We start from the raw sequence: 18,805 nt of genomic DNA, 5'->3' as shown, positions 1-18,805 counted from the left end.
CAACAAATGGGATCCCCCTTATTTTTTTTAGCCAGCTAAGGTGAAGCAGACAGCTGCAACCTGCAGATTGCAGCTGGTAGCTTTACCTTAGCTGGTAATCCAACACAGAGGGCAACCACTCTGTTATTTTCAATTATTTATTTAACATTAAATAAGTAATTTAAAAGAAAAAACATGGAGTCCTCCCGAATTTGGATCACGAGCCAAGGTAAACTGGACAACTGTGGTCTGGTATTCTCAGGCTGGGGAGACCCATGGTTATTGGACTCTACCCAGTCTAAAAATAGCAAGCCGCAGCCACCCCATAAGTGGCACATCTATTACATGCCCCAATCGTGGTGCTTCACCTAGGCTCTTCCAATTGCCCTGGTGTGGTTGCAAATGGGGTAATAAATGGGGTTGATTTCAACTTTAAATTGCCAGCTGACATCAAGACCTGGTATTAGTAATGGGTGGGCATCTATCAAATACCCCCTATTACTAATCCAGTCGTTGAACAAAGAAAAATAAATTTTATTTGGACGAACACCCCCAACTACATCCCTTGTTCACCAATTTATTACAATTTCTTTCAAAATGTCTGATCTAATCAATAACAACATCCCACAATGATTCCCAAAAGCAAACCTGAAAGACATCAAAAGAAACAAAATTAAAGAAATAAATACAAGAGAAACCCTCATTCACCAATTAACTTCCCAAGCAAATTCCTAATCCGGGTATGGCATAATCCAATAAGGGGGTCCCACTATGTTCCATACTCACCATCACAGTCAATGTAAAACATAATGTTCCCCATTGGTTGTGAGAGCTGTCCCTGCAGCCTCAAATGCTGCTGGGAGTAGAAGTGCAGTGACCTGAGATAACCTCATGAGGTCAGTGCAGATCATCGCAGGGATTCACACAGCAGTGTGTGAGCAGCTGCAGGCGTCACAAGCGCTGACGTTATGAGGTTAGCTCAGTTCTTTACCTGAGGCAATGAACTCTGCTGATCTCGTGACGTCACCGCTCGTCACTGAGTTCCAGAACCATGGCGTTCTCAAGCCAAGTATTGCAAGATGTGAGAAATTGGCGGCCATGGAACTCAGTGACAAGTGCTGATGTCATGAGTTCAGCGGTGTTCACTGCCACAGGTAATCAACTGAGCTAACCTCATGATGTCAGCGCTCGTTAGACTCGCAGCTGCTCACACACTGCTGTGTGAGTCTCTGCGGTGACATGGGCTGACCTTATCAGATTATCTCAGGTCACTGCACTGCTTCTGACAGCAGGGTGTGAGTGCACCTATTGACTTGTATTACTGAGGTACGGAACCACTCGCAGAATGCTGCGATTTGCCCCGCACGCAGTAGAATACAAGAGATATAAGTAGCAGATGTGCTCTTCTCTATTGGTCAACATTCGAGTGAGTGCAATGCCATTTTTTTTCTGGCATTGCACTAGCACAATTTTTACACAGATGTGACTGCACCCTAATTGTTACTTTCAAACAATTTTGCCTGCTGATTTTAAGTCATGCTTTAGCTCTCCAAAGGTGTTTCTTGGCTCTTGGACAATTGTTTTGATAATTCTTTCCACTATACTGTCTGAAATCTTGTGGGGAGCACCTGGTCTTGGCAAGTTCATGTTGAAATGATGTTCTTTCCACTTCTGCATTATGGCTCCAACAGTGCTCACTGAAACCTTCAACAGTTTAGAAATTCTTCTGTAAATAATGCCATAATGCAGCCATACAGTTGAAAAGGTCTTCAGACAGATCACTGGTTTTACCCATCATGACATGTTTCTTGTGTGGCACCCTGGTAATGAAACACCTTTTTATAGACCATCAGTTGAACCAGCTGATATTATTTTTCACTAAGTGGCTATATTGCATTCTAAATAATGATAGATTTAAATTGGTGTCATGACTTTCCCTGTCTTTTTGCACCTTTTTTTTTCATTTCTTTGCCTATGTGGACTGGATTGGTTGTTACCAATTTCTGGTGAGAAATTAATGTCAAGAGCACCTTTACTTAGGGTAACACTAGTCACTTTACGGACAGGCAGGGTAATGTGACATTATTCACTACATGGACAAATCATGAGGCAGCGTAGTTAAAAGTTCCGCAGTCAGATACCAGGAGAGGCGTAGTCAGGTTACCATCAGTGTCAGGATACCTGAAGGTAGTGAATCAGAGCAAAGGCACAAGGCAAACAGAAGGTCAGAAAAGGTCCAAGGTCCTTTGGGAATATATCAGAACAAAGAGCATAGATAAAATAGGCCAACAATCACCACTGAGCAAAATGCTATGACTGGCAGTGTTCTGGGATTAACTGCTCAGCTAAGTAGCTGGGCAATAATCACAGAGAACAGGAAACACCTGAAAAAAACAGCACCTCTCAGTATCAGATTGGATGACTAAGCTGTCACTCAACACTCAAACAGCTTCACAAGTCCCAGCAGCAGATTAGACGACTGAGCGCTCATTCACTAAACTGACAGCTCAGCACATTGATTCCATAGTACTGCAGCCACTCTTTGCATCCAATACAAACAGAGAATAGAAATCGTGACACTTAAAAAATTTTGTTACATGTTCAATAATTATTTCTCCCACTGTATCGGCACACAATATTGATTTAAAAACTAGTTGACATATCAGTGATTCATTAAATTAGGTAAACAATTTTTTGTTCGGGGCAGAAGGAAGAACGTCCTCCCTCACCTGTCATTGATGTGGATAATCTGGAAAAGTTTGTGCTGCGCCCAGCACCCCAAGGTTTAACCATCAAATGTAAGGTTACAAGGGATAAAAAAGGAATGGACAGAGGATGGTATCCAACCTATTATGTTCATCTTGATAATGAGAAGAAGGTAAGAAATATTATGTCATACTAAAGACTGAAGAAATGTTTCTATATTTGATACAATTTTTGCCTAAAATGAATAACACAAGCTTCAGTAAGTTATTTAGTCATAAATTATCCCTTTTATAAAATGGCCATTGGGGCAATCGTGTGATCACCCCAGGTCCTAGGCTTGGCTCCTCTGAAAATTAGCAGATTTTCATTCAAAAAGTCTCTGCCAAGCAATATTTGTATTCAATTGTATTGTATGGTGGCCAGTCAGATGAATGGCGATCAATGTTATACAGGATGGCTTGAGTCAGCAACTATTGATGTTTTATAGTCTGACTTCATGTAGAAATAACTTGAGTAAACAAATATAATGTCCAAATGCTCTAAAAGGACATATGGGTAAGAGCTATCTTCATTAGACAACTCCATTAAGGTCTCCCTTACAATATTATACATATAAATTGTATGTTTGTTTATGAATATTTTCTGTCTTCAAGGTCTTTTTATTAGCTGGAAGAAAACGAAAGAAGAGTAAAACTTCTAATTACTTAATTTCAATAGATGCTACAGACTTGTCACGTGGTGGAGAAAATTTCTTTGGAAAACTGAGGTATGTAAATGTTTTGAGAATTTTTTTACGTAATTTAAACATTTGAAATTAATAGTTTAAATTCTGAAACATTGTCCTATACATTTGTTATTATTTAAATATTATAATAAAAATTTGCTTTGCAGGTCCAATCTAATGGGGACAAAATTTACTGTATTTGACAATGGTGCAAATCCTGAAAAAGCCAATTCAGACTGGTCAAATGTTCGTCAAGAACTTGCAGCAATTGTATATGTAAGTAAAAGAAGAATTGATGCCTTCTTGTTAGGTTTACATAATCATAACAAAAACAAGACAAAGAAATAAAGTTATACCCATACAGTAAAAATCAACTATGTTGTATAAATGCAACTATACACATTTATAGGAAAAATGTTTTGAGAACTTTAACAATTAAAACTGGCTTTATTTAGACTGCCCCCTTAAGAAGCCATTAGCTCTTTGCTATAATCTTGTAATGAGATGATGAGAAAAACAATTTTATTTTTTTTTTACGTTTGTACAATTGCTTGTTTTTTTGCATGATGTAATGTATTTATCATTGCACTGTTGCTGCATTAAGAGAATCAAAATCAATGAAGTAATATGCCCATAGTTAGCAATTTGCTTTCATTAAATTGCAGTATGACAAATATATTATCTTGTTTCTATGGGTTGTTATAATTTCTGTGTTAATAATATCAGTTTACTAAACAAACTGGAGCCCATCTCTTTGATGTAGTTTGCTTAAAAAACAAACTGTGCTTTACTCACCTTCCACGGGTCCAGCACGACATCTATGCTGCTATTCCCAATGTCTGTTATTGTCTACAATACTGACATCACGTTGACAGTGATAAAGGTCACTGAACTTAGTCATTGGCCCAGCGCTGTTAATGTGAAATCAGCACTGCAGACAATAACCGACACCGGAGACACATCGCTTGACTCGGGGAAGGATGAGTAAAGCACAGTCCCGTTTATTTTTTTATTTTTTTTTTATGAAACATACTGCCACTAAGGGAAAACTACTTTGACTTTATTGTTGTTTCTTATAGGGAATATGAATAAGTGATCCTTTGAATACTTTTATAATGATACATAGAATACATTATGAAAAAAAAAATGTTGGTACTTTGTTAACCTCTTGAAAAGTGATTGATTGCTCTCAGTAAGAGAAACAAAAAAAAATCTTGTAGATATGATACCTTTTAATAGCTAACAAATATAAAATACTCTAATCAGCCACAGGTTACAAATGTTTCAACTTTTGACTTTCAGGCTCCAGATCTCACTATCCACTACAGCTTTGAGGGTGAGACTACCTTCCTTTTACAGACAATCATCTTGGCTATCTCATACATAAATTTGACTTGCAACTATTTAGTATATGATTAGTTATGCAGATTCTTGTCATGTCACTGCATTGTTACTGTTTTGTTTCTAAAAATTTCAATTTAAATTTTCATTATTTTATTAGTATTTTGTAAATCCACCTTTTGGCTTTCAACAGTGCCTGAATTCTTCTGGGTCTGCTCTCGATCAGATTCAAGCATGTTGCAACCAAAATTTGATGCTAGGTCTATTCTACACATTCCCAATATTGGTGCATACTGGTCAACTCACTTGGGTATGTCTACAGCTTTTCTTCAATTCTGCTCAGAGGTTTTTGATTGGGTTGGGGTCTGGGGACTGTGAGGGCCAATCCAGCACCTCTACTTCATTGCCATTGAACCATTTCTTCTCCATTCTCCATCTTTGCTTCAGGTCATTGTCCTGCTGAAATAATATGTTGTCCTTTTCATAGCCATAGTACTTGAGTTTACGAAGTAACTCATCTTGTAAGATACTCATATATAGCTCAGCATTGAGACAACTATCAATCCTGATCAAGTATACAACGCTTTTGGCTGTAAAACAACCCCATATCATCAGGCTTCCTCCACTAAAATGTACAGTTCCTTCAATTTCTCACACACAACACAAAGCACAGGCTTGCTTCACTGCATGATGTAAGCAAGCACCCTAGTGAGTGCCACTTGCAGTCTCAGAATGGCTCTCACTGGGGGTTGAAACAATGTTTTCGGATGTAGTGTCTCAAAATATTAAAAAAAAAATAGCCTTTTTAACCCAGAAATGTTTTTTTATTGCTGGCTTTATGCGGACAGAGCCAAACTGGCCAATTCTTGACTTCCATTATACTTGTTACTCAAGTCGAGCCCATCTGAGTGTCTGATCAGATCGACTTGATTAAGGAGCACTTGAGCATTGTACTGCTCGCCCATCAATACTGACGATATTCGAGTCCAGGCTTTTTCATTTTTTCTCACAATTATGAAGCATATGAGCCATCTCAAGGAACATGTTTATCACACCAGAATTTATAGACCTTTTAATCAGCCAACTTGTTGACTCCAATATTTTGCCTAGACGTCCACCTCTTGGCTTTTGAATGGATGGACCGACTTCATTTCATATACTTCCAACTCTCATGGCACTCGCAGTCTGGCAATTTTCTTGGCCAAGAGACCCCTATCAATGAGCTGGATGATGATGTTTCTATTTTCTTGGTAAATCTGCTTCATCGCTGCTCCTCAATTTGATCAAGTGACCTTTCGCTTGGGAATCAACCTAATACCACACTGAGCTATTAGGGACTGTGAGAACAGGTTGTAATTTGTAGTATAGAAGAACAAAAATATTTTTCAATCACCAGGAGCAACATGGTAAAGGTACCGTCACACTAAGCGATGCTCCAGCGATCCCACCAGCAACCTGACCTGGCAGGGATCGCTGGAGCGTCACTACACGGGTTGCTGGTGAGCTGTCAAACAGGCAGATCTCACCAGTGACCAGCCCCCAGCCAGCAGCGATGCGTGGAAGCGATGCTGCGCTTGGTAACTAAGGTAAATATCGGGTAACCAACCCGATATTTACCTTGGTTACCAGCGTACACCGCTTAGCGTTGGCTCCCTGCACTCCTAGCCAGAGTACACATCGGGTTAATTACCTGATGTGTAGTCTGGCTATGTGTGCAGGGAGCAGGGAGCCGGCACTGACAGCGTGAGAGTGGCGGACGCTGGTAACGAAGGTAAATATCGGGTAACCAAGGAAAGGGCTTCTTGGTTACCCGATATTTACCTTTGTTACCAGCGTCCGCAGAAGCCGGCTCCCTGCTCACTGCACATTCAGTTATTGCTCTCTCGCTGTCACACACAGCGATGTGTGCTTCACAGCGGGAGAGCAACAACTAAAAAATTGGCCATTACATTCAGCAACAACCGGCGACCTCACAGCAGGGACCAGGTTGTTGCTGGATGTCACACACAGCAACATCGCTGTTGCGTCACAAAAGTCGTGCCTCCGCAACGATGTTGCTAGCGATGATGCTTAGTGAGACGTGGCCTTAACAATTCAGTGACATATCAAGAATCTGTATAACTAATCATATTCTAAATAGTTGCAAGTCAAATTTATGCATGAGATAGCCAAGACAATTGTCCATAAATTTAAGTTAGTATCAGACACAAAACGTTAGTGGATGGTGAGATAGGGAGCCTGAAAGTCAAACGTTCAAAACAGTGAAAGTGAAAGTGAAGTGATACAAAGCAAGATTTTGAGACTACTATAATAATAACAAAATTTTCTACACACACACACACACACACACACACACACACACACGCACGCACACACACGCGCGCACACACATACACACATCTGTTTTATTTATTTTGAATTATTATTAATTTAAACAGAGAGAGAGAGCAGAGGAATGGTGTAGTCAGGGCTGGAATTAGGGGGGACAAACTGGGCAGTTGACAAGGGCCCCAAACTCGAAGGTACCCCCCAGGCCCCACAGAGTTTCATTCAACAGTTCAGGAGGGTTGGGAGAAAGGGCACAAAATTGTCAGCCCAACAACAGCTACCAGTAAGCAGAATAGTAGCTCAGTTCTGCAAGCAGAATTCTCAGCTCATTTTAAAGGTAGCACCTTTTTGTTGCTGGGTAAACTGTGCTATCTTATTGAAACTGTCTGTGTCCCTCTCCCATCCCCCAAGCTCTTCACCATGCAAGTTTTTACTTACATAGATTGGGCTTCTGCTGCTGTAACCTAATTCAACACCTTGCTTGGTCCGGACGGAGGGGTTGGGGAGGATGATTACATGTCTCATGCTCCCCCACCTCTCATACTTCATTATTAGAGATATGTGAACACGCAGATGTTCAGTGGATCTGGCTAGACTTAAAAAAAAAAAGTCTGGTTTGGGACCAGACTTGAATCCAAACCTGACTCCAGACTCCATATAAGTCTTTGGGGATCTGAACTTTTGTGCTATAAAATGATGTTAGTAAGGGCTAGAGGGCTGAAAAGCAGGAGAGTTATACTTACAAAGTCTCTCACGCGGCTATCACACTGCTTCCTGGTCCGATCATTAAACCTTATTAATATTCACTGCTTCCCTCTCCAACCCTGTCTGACAGTGTCAGTAATTGGTTGCAGTTCTGCTTCTCCCACCCACCCTCTGTGTAGGTGTGTGTGATTGGTTCCCTCACAGTAGCTATCTAAGCCCCTGAACTCAAGTGAAAAATAAATAATTGGAAAAAAAGGCATAGGGTCCAGTGTATTTTGATTCCCAGCTCATATAAAACAGATAGCTCAGCACACAAATAAATTATTTAAAAAAAACATTGTGTGCTTCCCCCCCTTAGTTTGATACTCAGCCAAGAGAAAGCAGACAGCTGGGAGCTGGTATTCTCAGGTTATACTTATTGGACCCTCCCCAGCATAAAAATAGCAGCCTGTAACCGCTCCAGAATTGGCACATACATTAGATGCGTCAATCCTGGTGCTTTACTCAGCTTGTCCCTATTGCCCTGGTACAATGGCATTCGGGGTAATATAAGGAGTTAATGACAAGTAAAATTTGTCAAAACATCATAGGTGCCATGAGGCCTTGGATTTGTAATGGGCAAAGATCTACGAGACCACCCCATTACTAACCATGTAGGTCAAAATAAATAAACACAAAACACAAATAAAAATTCTTTATTTAACCCCTTAATGATGGAGTCAATTTTGACCTTAATGACCAGGCTAAATTTTACAATTCTGACCAGTGTCACTTTATGTGGTTATTGTTCTGTCCTCCCTACATGTAGCCTGAGCATATGCAGTTTGACAGGCAGATAAACCTTATCCACCATAGTTCAATAATTACACTGTTGCTTGAAGTCTGTGCATTTATTACACATAGGTAGATATATTCAAATTGACTGATTGATGGTGAAACTGGAACAACAGATATGTGTACAAATCAGTACATGCAAATATAACAGGGTACATTTATGCATAACAGATGCAGATGCCTGCACAATATACATATGGATTACAAACAGCTTAATCCTAACTTAGAAAGGCAGCTAACTAAACACAGCGAAAGTCCTGAGTTTAAGATTGCAATAAATGTGGAAGTCCTTACCAGCGCTGCTTACACAAGGGGATGTAAAATGGAGACTGGCTTTGCTTATGAGCCTGCAGGAAAGGAGGCCTTCTCCCAAAATGTATTGCAAGGAGGAGGAGAAAGAAACATTTATTAGAGAGCTAGTGCTACTAAGTTTGGTCACAAGAGGGAGCCAAAGTATAACTCTAGGAGCCAAGGTAGAACCCTGTAAATGAAACATCAGTTTATGATAAAGGCAGATTTAATGTGTAGTCAGAACACTCCCCGTCTGGCATCAGTGGATGTCACCATCCTTGTCCTCTGAAGGTAGAAGTAGAATTAATACAGATATTGGGGTTGATTACAGGTGTAATGTGGTTTTGCATTTGGAAGCTGTTGCTGTGACCAGACAACATGCGGTCTAAGGAACTCTCAATTGAGGTGAAGCAGAACATCCTGAGGCTGAAAAAAAAGAAAAAAATCCATCAGAGAGATAACAGACATGCTTGGAGTAGCAAAATCAACAGTCGGGTACATTCTGAGAAAAAAGGAAAAGAATGGTGAGCTTGGGAACTAAAAAAGGCCTGGGCGTCCACGGATGACAACAGTGGTGGATGATCCAAGGCACACCACATCCTCTGTAAAACATGGTGGAGGCAACGTGATGGCATGGGCATGCATGACTTTCAATGGCACTGGGTCACTTGTGTTTATTGATGACATAACAGCAGACAAAAGTAGCCGGATGAATTCTGAAGTGTACCGGGATATACTTTCAGCCCATATTCAGCCAAATGCCGCAAAGTTGATCGGACGGCGCTTCATAGTACAGATGGACAATGACCCCAAGCATACAGCCAAAGCTACCCAGGAGTTCATGAGTGCAAAAAAGTGGAACATTCTGCAATGGCCAAGTCAATCACCAGATCTTAACCCAATTGAGCATGCATTTCACTTGCTCAAATCCAGACTTAAGACGGAAAGACCCACAAACAAGCAAGACCTGAAGGCTGCGGCTGTAAAGGCCTGGCAAAGCATTAAGAAGGAGGAAACCCAGCGTTTGGTGATGTCTATGGGTTCCAGACTTAAGGCAGTGATTGCCTCCAAAGGATTCGCAACAAAATATTGAAAATAAAAATATTTTGTTTGGGTTTGGTTTATTTGTCCAATTACTTTTGACCTCCTAAAATGTGGAGTGTTTGTAAAGAAATGTGTACAATTCCTACAATTTCTATCAGATATTTTTGTTCAAACCTTCAAATTAAACGTTACAATCTGCACTTGAATTCTGTTGTAGAGGTTTCATTTCAAATCCAATGTGGTGGCATGCAGAGCCCAACTCGCGAAAATTGTGTCACTGTCCAAATATTTCTGGACCTAACTGTAAGTCCTGAGAAGGGAATGCTTCCATCAGTTCTCAACTATTTGAGGCTATTTTGTGAAGTCTGAGGTTTGAGCAGGCGAGCATTTCCTGGGCTCTCCTGAGAAGACTGACGGGGGTCTCATTTGACGGCATGACTTTCAGACAGTCATCAACATAAAAGTCCTTTTCTATGAATTGTTTAACATCTGATCCATATTCTGTTTCTCCTTCCTGAGCAGATCTTTTGAGTCCGTAGATGGCGACTGCAGGGGTAGGGCTGTTGCCGAAGGTGTGTACTCTCATGCGATACTCTGTGACTTCTTTAGAAGGATCATTGTCTCTGTACCAGAAGAATCTTAAGAAATTCCTGTCCTTTTCTCTCATGAGGAAGCAATGGAACATTTGCTGAATGTCAGCAACAAAGGCAATGGAATCTTTACGGAAATGCATAAGTACTCCTAGAAGTTTGTTGTTGAGGTCTGGACCTGTCAGAAGAACATCATTTAGAGAGACGTTCTTAAACTTAGCACTAGAGTCAAACAGTACTCTAATCTGGCATGGTTTCTTGGGGTGGTATACACCAAACATGGGTAGGATCCAGCATTCTTCATAGTCTTTGAGAGTTGGAGCTAACTCTGCATGACCATTCTCAAAAATCTTTGCCATGAAGGATAAGAAGTGATCTTTCATTTCTGATTACCTTTGTAGGTTATGCTTGAAAGAGGTGAAACGTTTAAACGCTTGATCTCTGTTATTTGGCAGACGTGGTCTGTGGGTTCTGAAGGGAAGAGGTGCGACCCAGCTGTTGGTCTCATCCTTAACAAGTCCCTTGTTAATTTTCTCTAAGAACAACTTGTCCTCTATAGACATTGCTACTTGATTATCATGTTTGGTTCTCTGGAAGACTGCACACCCTAACTCATCCTCATAGCTTCCTGACAGCATATTGTTGTCATCAGTAAAGTCTGTTAGGTGATTGGGTAGTTGGAAGCTGTGCGGCAGTTCTTTGAGGTGGAATTCATTGTTGCACGGTTGGCACAGAGATGGACGACCATTTTGCAGAGTATTTGTCAGCATGCTGGTTATGGAGGAGGAAGCGTGAAGGCGTCCCAGACATACGTCTCCTATTATGACCCATCCTAGGTCTAGCCTTTGGGCGTAGGGGGCATTACGGGACCCATCGATGTGACTTCTCATTTTATGTACTTGCAGGATATCTCTTCCCAGCAGTAGCATTATCTGGGCCTGCTGGTCAAGTTCCGGTATAAGGTGTGCTATACGTTTTAAGTGAGCATGGTGGATTGCTACCTCTGGAGTAGGAATTTAATTTCTGTTGTCAGGGATTTGATTACATTCAATGATCGTGGGCAGTGGTAGATGGAGCTGACCATCTAAGGCATTGGTCCCCAATTCCAGTCCTCAAGGGCCGCCAACAGTGCATGTTTTCAAGATTTCCTTAGTATTGCACATGTGATAATATAATCACCTGCACAGGTGATGATTCCAACACCCATGCAATGCTAAGGAAATCCTGAAAACATGTACTGTTGGCGGCCCTCGAGGACTGGAGTTAGGGAACCCTGATCTAAGGATTCGATTTGGTAGTCAATAGCTTTCCTGCCTGCTGTTGTCACAGTGCCTGCACACGTTTTCAATGAGTAGGGAGTGCTTGGCCCTTTATGGGTAAGTTCACACAGTGTGTTTTTCGCGGCATTTTTGCGCGTTTTTCGGGTGCGTTTTTGCTCAGAAAACGCTGTGACATTGCTTCCCCAGCAAAGTCTATGAGTTTTCATTTTTGCTGTCTGCACACAGCGTTTTTTTTAGCTGCGTTTTTGTGCTGCACACAAAAACGCAGCATGTCAGTTATTTTTGCGTTTTTCACTGCGTTTTCCACCCATTAAGTTCAATGAGATATTCAAAAATGCAATGAAAAATGCAAGTTGCAAATATAGCTGCATTTAGTGCATTTCTATGACTAAAAACGCAGCTATAAACGCAAGGGGTGGGTAGTAAAGTGACATGTACAGGAAGAGGATTCCTTCTGTCAGTAAACACAGAAGCGTGAATCCTCCCGGTACCGTCACCACTGCGTCCACCTCCAGTCCTGTGCATGTCCGCTCCCGTGCGGCGCCATGGCTGGGCGGAAGGTGGAGGCAGCTGTGAAATCAAAAGTGAACAGTAGAAAAAAAATGTCATACTCACGGGTCTGCAGACTCCCGGTGGCATGTCCGCTCCCAGCTCCTCTCCCGGTACCGCCGCTCCGGCTGTGTGCTCTCAATAACGTCCGATGGCTGCAGGACCTGGCGATGGATCACCTGATGCAGTCATCTGACGCATCAGCTGATCGTAAGTCTCGCTGATGCCGATGCCGTTAGGAGACTTCATCAGCTGATTACCGGCAGCTCCTGCAGCGATCGGATGGGATCAGACTCTGCTCCAGGACCTGCTGGTAATCAGCACATAAGTGAGTATTTTTTTTTGCACTGATACATCAGCTGATTGTATAAACGGCTTTTATACAATCAGTTGCTGTGTCATGTGATTCACATCCTAGAACCTGACACATCATCTGATCGCTTTGCCTTCCAGCAAACTGATCTGATGATATTGGATCCGGATTGGACGGCGCAGGACCTTGACCCAGGATTACTGCGGAGGGGGGCTCTTTATTTCAATGAAGATGAAGTCACTAATTGTGTTGTGTTTTATTTCTAATAAAAATATTTTTCTGTGTGTTTTTTTTATCTTTAATAGAAGTTCATGGTGGCCATGTCTAATATTGGCGTAACACCATGCATTTCTGGCTTTGGGCTAGCTGATAATATACAGCTAGCCCTAACCCCATTATTACCCAGCAAGCCACCCGTCACCAGGCAAGCTGGAAGAGTTGGATACAGCGCCAGAAGATGGCGCTTCTATGAAAGCGCCATTTTCTGGGGTGGCTGCGGACTGCAATTCGCAGCGGGGGTGCCCAGAAAGCATGGGCATCCTGCACTGCGGATTCCAATCCACAACTGACTAGTTGTACCTGGCTGGACTCAATAATTGGGCAAAGCCCACGTCATTTTTTTTTTTAATTATTTCATGAAATTCATGAAATAATTAAAAAAAAGGGCATCCCTATATTTTTGGTTCTCAGCCGGGTACAAACAGGCAGCTGGGGGTTGGGGGCAGCCATACCTGCCTGCTGTACCTGGCTAGCATACAAATATATGGCGAAGCACACGTCATTTTTTTGGGGGGCAAAAAACTCCTGCATACAGTCCTGGATGGAGGATTCTGAGCCTTGTAGTTCTGCAGCTGCTGTCTGCTCTCCTGCATAAACTATTGGATGGAGTATGCTGAGCCTTGTAGTTTTGCTCCCCCTGCCTCTCCCTCCAGCGTACAGTCTTGTTTGTAGCATGCTGAGCCTTGTAGTTCTGCAGCTGTCTGCTCTCCTGCATACACTAGTAGAGAATGAAGAACATATTGAAGGAAATGACATCAGACCTTTTTTTTTTTTCAACAGTCTTTAATGGCATTGTTCACTGATAAAAAACGCATAAAAACGCAGTGAGCAAAAACGCAGCAAAACGCAGCCAAAAACGCACCAAATCGTGGTAAAAACGCATGCGTTTTCGCAGCGTTTTTTTGCCGCAGGTGCGGTTTTGTGCGTTTTTTGCCGCAAAAAATGCACAAAAACGCAGCATCAAAAAAACGCAGTGTGTGAACCTAGCCTAATACTGAATAGGTCAAAGAACGTCGATCTAGCCAAGGATCTGTTACTTTGATCATCCAGGAGGGCATACAGTTTTACAGCTTTGTCTCTTTGGCCCTTTGGATAGACTCTGACAAGGCATATCTTAGAGCAGGATCTACTGACGATTGTCCCTCTGCAAACTTCTGTGCATTGTGAAGTTGGTGTAATTGTAGCAGTGTTCCTCTCTTCCCCGCCATGCTCACTGTCAGTTGAAGTGTTTTGTGTACTGCATGGAGCTGGGTCGGGTGTAGAGCTGTGTTGTGGTCTGCGGTGCCACATTTTGTGCATTTTACACTGACCTTGCAGTCCTTGGCGAGATGAGTTGTTGATAAGCAGCACTTATAGCAGATACCGTTTTCCTTCAGGAAGCTTTTGTGATCTGGCATGGGTTTACCTCTGAAAGCTCTGCAACTCAGGAGTGAATAAGGCTTCTGATGGAGTGGGCACTGCTTGCTAGGGTCCTGCGTCTTTGTCTCTACGTGAGAGTCACCGGCAGACCTGTGAACAGAACCTGAAGAAACAATAGTCTTATGCACTGCCACAGACGTCTTGCGTAGATTTGGAGCTGGTGATGGCGTGGCAAACGACATTGTAAAGTCAAAGCTGGGATCATTCCTGATCCTTGCTTGTTGGTGTACGAATTCTAGAAAAACAGAGAAGGGAGGGAATGGAACACCGTGTTTGTATTTGTACGTGGAACCGTGTGTGAGCCACCTATCCTGCAGATTGTAGGGCAAATTTTGGACTATAGGGTTAACACCTCTGGCTGTGTCGAGGAACGCAAGTCCCTGTAGGTCCTCTTCACATTTAGCAACTTGGACTTCCATTAGCAGGTCGCTTAGTTCTCTGAGTTTCTGGGGACCTTTGTTAGATATTTTGGGGAAGTCGTCGATTCTTTTGAATAAGGCTTTTTCTATTGCTTCTGCTGTGCCGTAACACTCATCCAGTCTGTTCCAGATCATTTTGAGGCCAACCTCAGGATGATTTATATTAATGTCTCTGATCCTTGCTGCGTGTTTGCCTGACTCTTCTCCCAGATATTTGACTAAAGGCGCTGTCACACACACAGATAAATCTTTGGCAGATCTGTGGTTGCAGTGAAATTGTGGACAATCAGTTCCAGGCTTGTGGCTGTGTACAAATGGAACAATAGGTCCATGATTTCACTGCAACCACAGATCTGCCAAAGATTTATCTGTGTGTGATGGGGCCTTAAGAGGTCTATTTCTTCCCTGTGTAGCAACCCCAAGTCTGTAGTGATATTTTGGAAGGAAGCTTTCCAGGCCCTGTAACCTTCAGCTTGGTCATTAAATTTTAAGAGCCCCTTAGCGACCAGATCACGTCGCGTAAAGAACTTAGCAAAGTCTGTTATGACCCGATTATCAGCGAAGTATACTGTAGATGGGTCACCCTGGTAGTGGTGTGGGGTGCGTTCATACAGGTTAGTAGCCTCTAGGTGACGCCAGCCAGTGTCGTATTGCTTTGGTCTGGTGTACCACATGTCAGCATGGTAATTTGCTTCTGCTACCTGGTGGGTGGCAAGGTTGTCATCAGCAGAGTTGCCTCGCATGATGTTTTCAAGTTTATATCTGTCTTGGGGTCGTGCCTCATGTTGAATCCTGTTTGTTTCACCTGAGATGTGCTCTCGTGTTGATACTGGTTCGGGGTCACAGTTTGAGTCAGGAAGTTCGTTGACATACTGAGATGTGCGTTGTGATGCATCTTGTGGTATGAACTTCAGGCTCAGTATGCTGTCTTGTCTTTGCAGCTCAGGATTTTGTGCGGCTTCCAGGCACTCTGCTTCGGCAAGAGCAGCTGCAGCTTTCTGTTCTGCTGCTAGTTTTTCTAGAGTGGCGTCTAGGCGTGCTTTCTCAATTTGTGCCCTTTGCTCTTCTTTAGCTTTCTTTATATCTAGGTGTGCTTTCTCACTATCTAAGCGTGCTTTTTCGATATGTGATCTTCCCTCTTGTTTGGCTTTCTCTACTTTCAGCTGAACCTCTTTGTCAGCGAAGGTTGCCCTAATTTTGGCGGCTTCAGCTTTTGTGCGGGCAATGGTGACGGCGCTGCTGATAGACGTCTTTGAGGAGATAGAAGCTACGGATCTCGTTTTGTGTGAGGATTTGTAGGACTTGTTGCCTTTAAGGGTGTTGCTTGGCTGTGCGGAGATTGCTGTAGCTGTACTGAGTCTCTGAGTAGCCTTTGTCTTGAATCCCACTAGCTGGATAGCCACTGTTTCACTGTTCTGTCCTCCCTACATGTAGCTTGAGCCTATGCAGTTTGACAGGCAGATAAACCTTATCCACCATAGTTCAATAATTACACTGTTGCTTGAAGTCTGTGCATTTATTACACATAGGTAGATATATTCAGATTGACTGATTGATGGTGAAACTGGAACAACAGATATGTGTACAAATCAGTACATGCAAATATAACAGGGTACATTTATGCATAACAGATGCAGATGCCTGCACAATATACATATGGATTACAAACAGCTTAATCCTAACTTAGAAAGGCAGCTAACTAAACACAGCGAAAGTCCTGAGTTTAACCCCTTAAGGACGAAGCCAGTTTTGTACTTAATGCCCAGGCCATTTTTTGCAATTTTGACCAGTGTCACTTTATAAGATTATAACTCTGGAACGATTCAATGGATCCCCGTGATTCTGAGATTATTTTTTCGTGACATATTGGGCTTCATGTTAGAGGTAAATTTAGGATGATATTTTTTTATTTTATTTGTGAAAAAATCTGAAGTTTGACAAAAAAAATAAAAATTTTGCAATTTTCAAACTTTTAATTTTTATGCCCATAAACCAGAGAATTATGTCACACAAAATAGTTAATAAATAACATTTCCCACTTGTCTACTTTAGATCAGCGCAATTTTTGAAACAAAATTTTTTGAGGTTAGGAAGTTAGAAGGGTTCAAATTTCATCAGCAATTTCCCATTTTTTCATCAAAATTTACAAAACCATTTTTTTAGGGACCACATCCCATTTGAAGTGACTTTGAGAGGCCTAGGTGACAGAAAATACCCAAAAGTGACACCATTCTAAAAACTGCACCCCTCAAGGTACTCAAAACCACATTCAAGAAGTTTATTAACCCTTCAGGTGCTTCACAGGAACTAAAGTAATGTGGAATGAAAAAAAATAAAATTTAACATTTTACCTAAAAATGTTGCTTTAGGACTAATTTTCTTACTTTTTCAAGAGGTAACACCAAAACTTGGACCTCACACTTTGTTACCCACTTTCTTATGAGCGCGCCGATACCCCACATGTGGTTAGAAACATTTGTTTGGGTAAATGGGAGAGCTTGGAACGAAAGGAGCAATATTTGAATTTTGGAAAGCAAAGTTGGCTGAAACAGATTGCGGGCACCATGTTGCATTTACAGATCTCCTAAGGTACCTAAACAGCAGGAACCCCCCTCAAGTGACCCCATTTTGGAAACTATACTCCTTAAGGCTTCTATCGAGGGGTATTCTGAGCATTTTGGACCCACAGGTACTTCACAGATTTTGATAACGTTACGTTGTCATATTGAAAATTGTAATTTTTTTCTCAAAAATGTTGCTTTAGCATCAATTCTCTCACTTTTTCAAGAGGTAATTCCAAAAATTTGACCCAAATCTTTGTTACCCACTTTTTTATGAGCGCAGTGATACCTCACATGTGGTCTGAAACCTTTGTATGGACAAATGGGAGGGTTTGGAACGAAATGAGCAATATTTGAATTTTGTAAAGGAAATTTGGCTGAAAAAGATTGCGGGCACCATGTCGCATTTGGAGGACCCCTAAGGTACGTAAACAGCAAAAAACCACCACAAGTGACCCCATATTGGAAACTAGGCCTCTCAAGGAATTTATCTAGATGTTTGGTGAGTCCCCTGAACCCCCAGGTGCTTCACAGAAGTTTATAACGTTGAGCCATGAAAATAAAAAAATAAAATTTTACCACAAAATTGTTACTTCAACCAAGTAGCTTTTTTTTCACAAGGGTAACAGGAAAAAAATCACCATGAAATTTATTGTGCAATTTCTCCTGAGTTTGGTGATATCTTATATGTGGTGGAAATCAACTGTTTGGGCACACGGCAGGTCTTGGAAGGGAAGGAGTGCCATTTGACTGCAAAATTGGCTGGAATCAATTGCGGACGTCATGTTGCATTAGGAGAGCCCCTGAGGTGCCTAAGCAGTGGAGGTCCCCCACAAGTGACCCCATTCTGGAAAATAGACCCCTCAAGGAATTTATCTAGATGTTTGGTGAGTACCCTGAACCCCCAGGTGCTTCACAGAAGTTTATAACGTTGAGCTGTGAAAATAAAAAAATACATTTTTACCACAAAATTGTTACTTCAACCACATAGCTTTTTTTTAACAAGAGTAAAAGGAATAAAAGCAGCATAAAATTTATTACTTAATTTCTCCTGAGTATGCTGATACCTTATGTGTGGTGGAAATCAACTGTTTGGGTGCACAGCAGGGCTCGGAAGGGAAAAAGTGCCATTTGACTGAACATTTGGCTGGAATAATTAATGGACGCTATGTCGCATTTGGAAAGCCCCTAAAGTGCCTAAACAGTAGAGGTCCCCCACAAGTGACCCAATTTTGGAAACAAGACACCTCAAGGCTTTTATCTAGGTGTATATTGAGCATTTTGAATCCACGAATACTTCACAGAATTTGATAAGCTTAGGTTGCCATATTGAAAATTTTCATTTTTTTCACAAAAAGGTTTCTTTAGCATCACATTTCTCACTTTGTCAAGAGGCAACAACAAAACGTGGACCCCACAGGTTGTTATCCAATTTCTTGTGAG

General features: G+C 41.8%; 1 protein-coding gene across 1 annotated transcript in view; it reads left to right on the top strand.

Moving 5' to 3' along the window:
* The first annotated feature begins 2,710 nt into the window (after positions 1-2,710).
* The window catches only part of LOC142289924 (tubby-related protein 1-like), a 265,154-nt gene continuing 249,059 nt past the window's right edge, over positions 2,711-18,805 (top strand). Inside the window, exons 1-3 of the mRNA XM_075333866.1 lie at positions 2,711-2,857; positions 3,339-3,451; positions 3,577-3,685. Coding sequence (XP_075189981.1) covers positions 2,804-2,857; positions 3,339-3,451; positions 3,577-3,685 — 276 coding nt within the window. The 5' untranslated portion in view covers positions 2,711-2,803. The remainder of the gene's footprint in view (positions 2,858-3,338; positions 3,452-3,576; positions 3,686-18,805) is intronic.

This window comes from Anomaloglossus baeobatrachus, chromosome 2 (genome assembly GCF_048569485.1).
Source record: "Anomaloglossus baeobatrachus isolate aAnoBae1 chromosome 2, aAnoBae1.hap1, whole genome shotgun sequence".
NCBI lineage: Eukaryota > Metazoa > Chordata > Amphibia > Anura > Aromobatidae > Anomaloglossus > Anomaloglossus baeobatrachus.
This window is presented reverse-complemented; position numbering and strand designations above follow the sequence as displayed.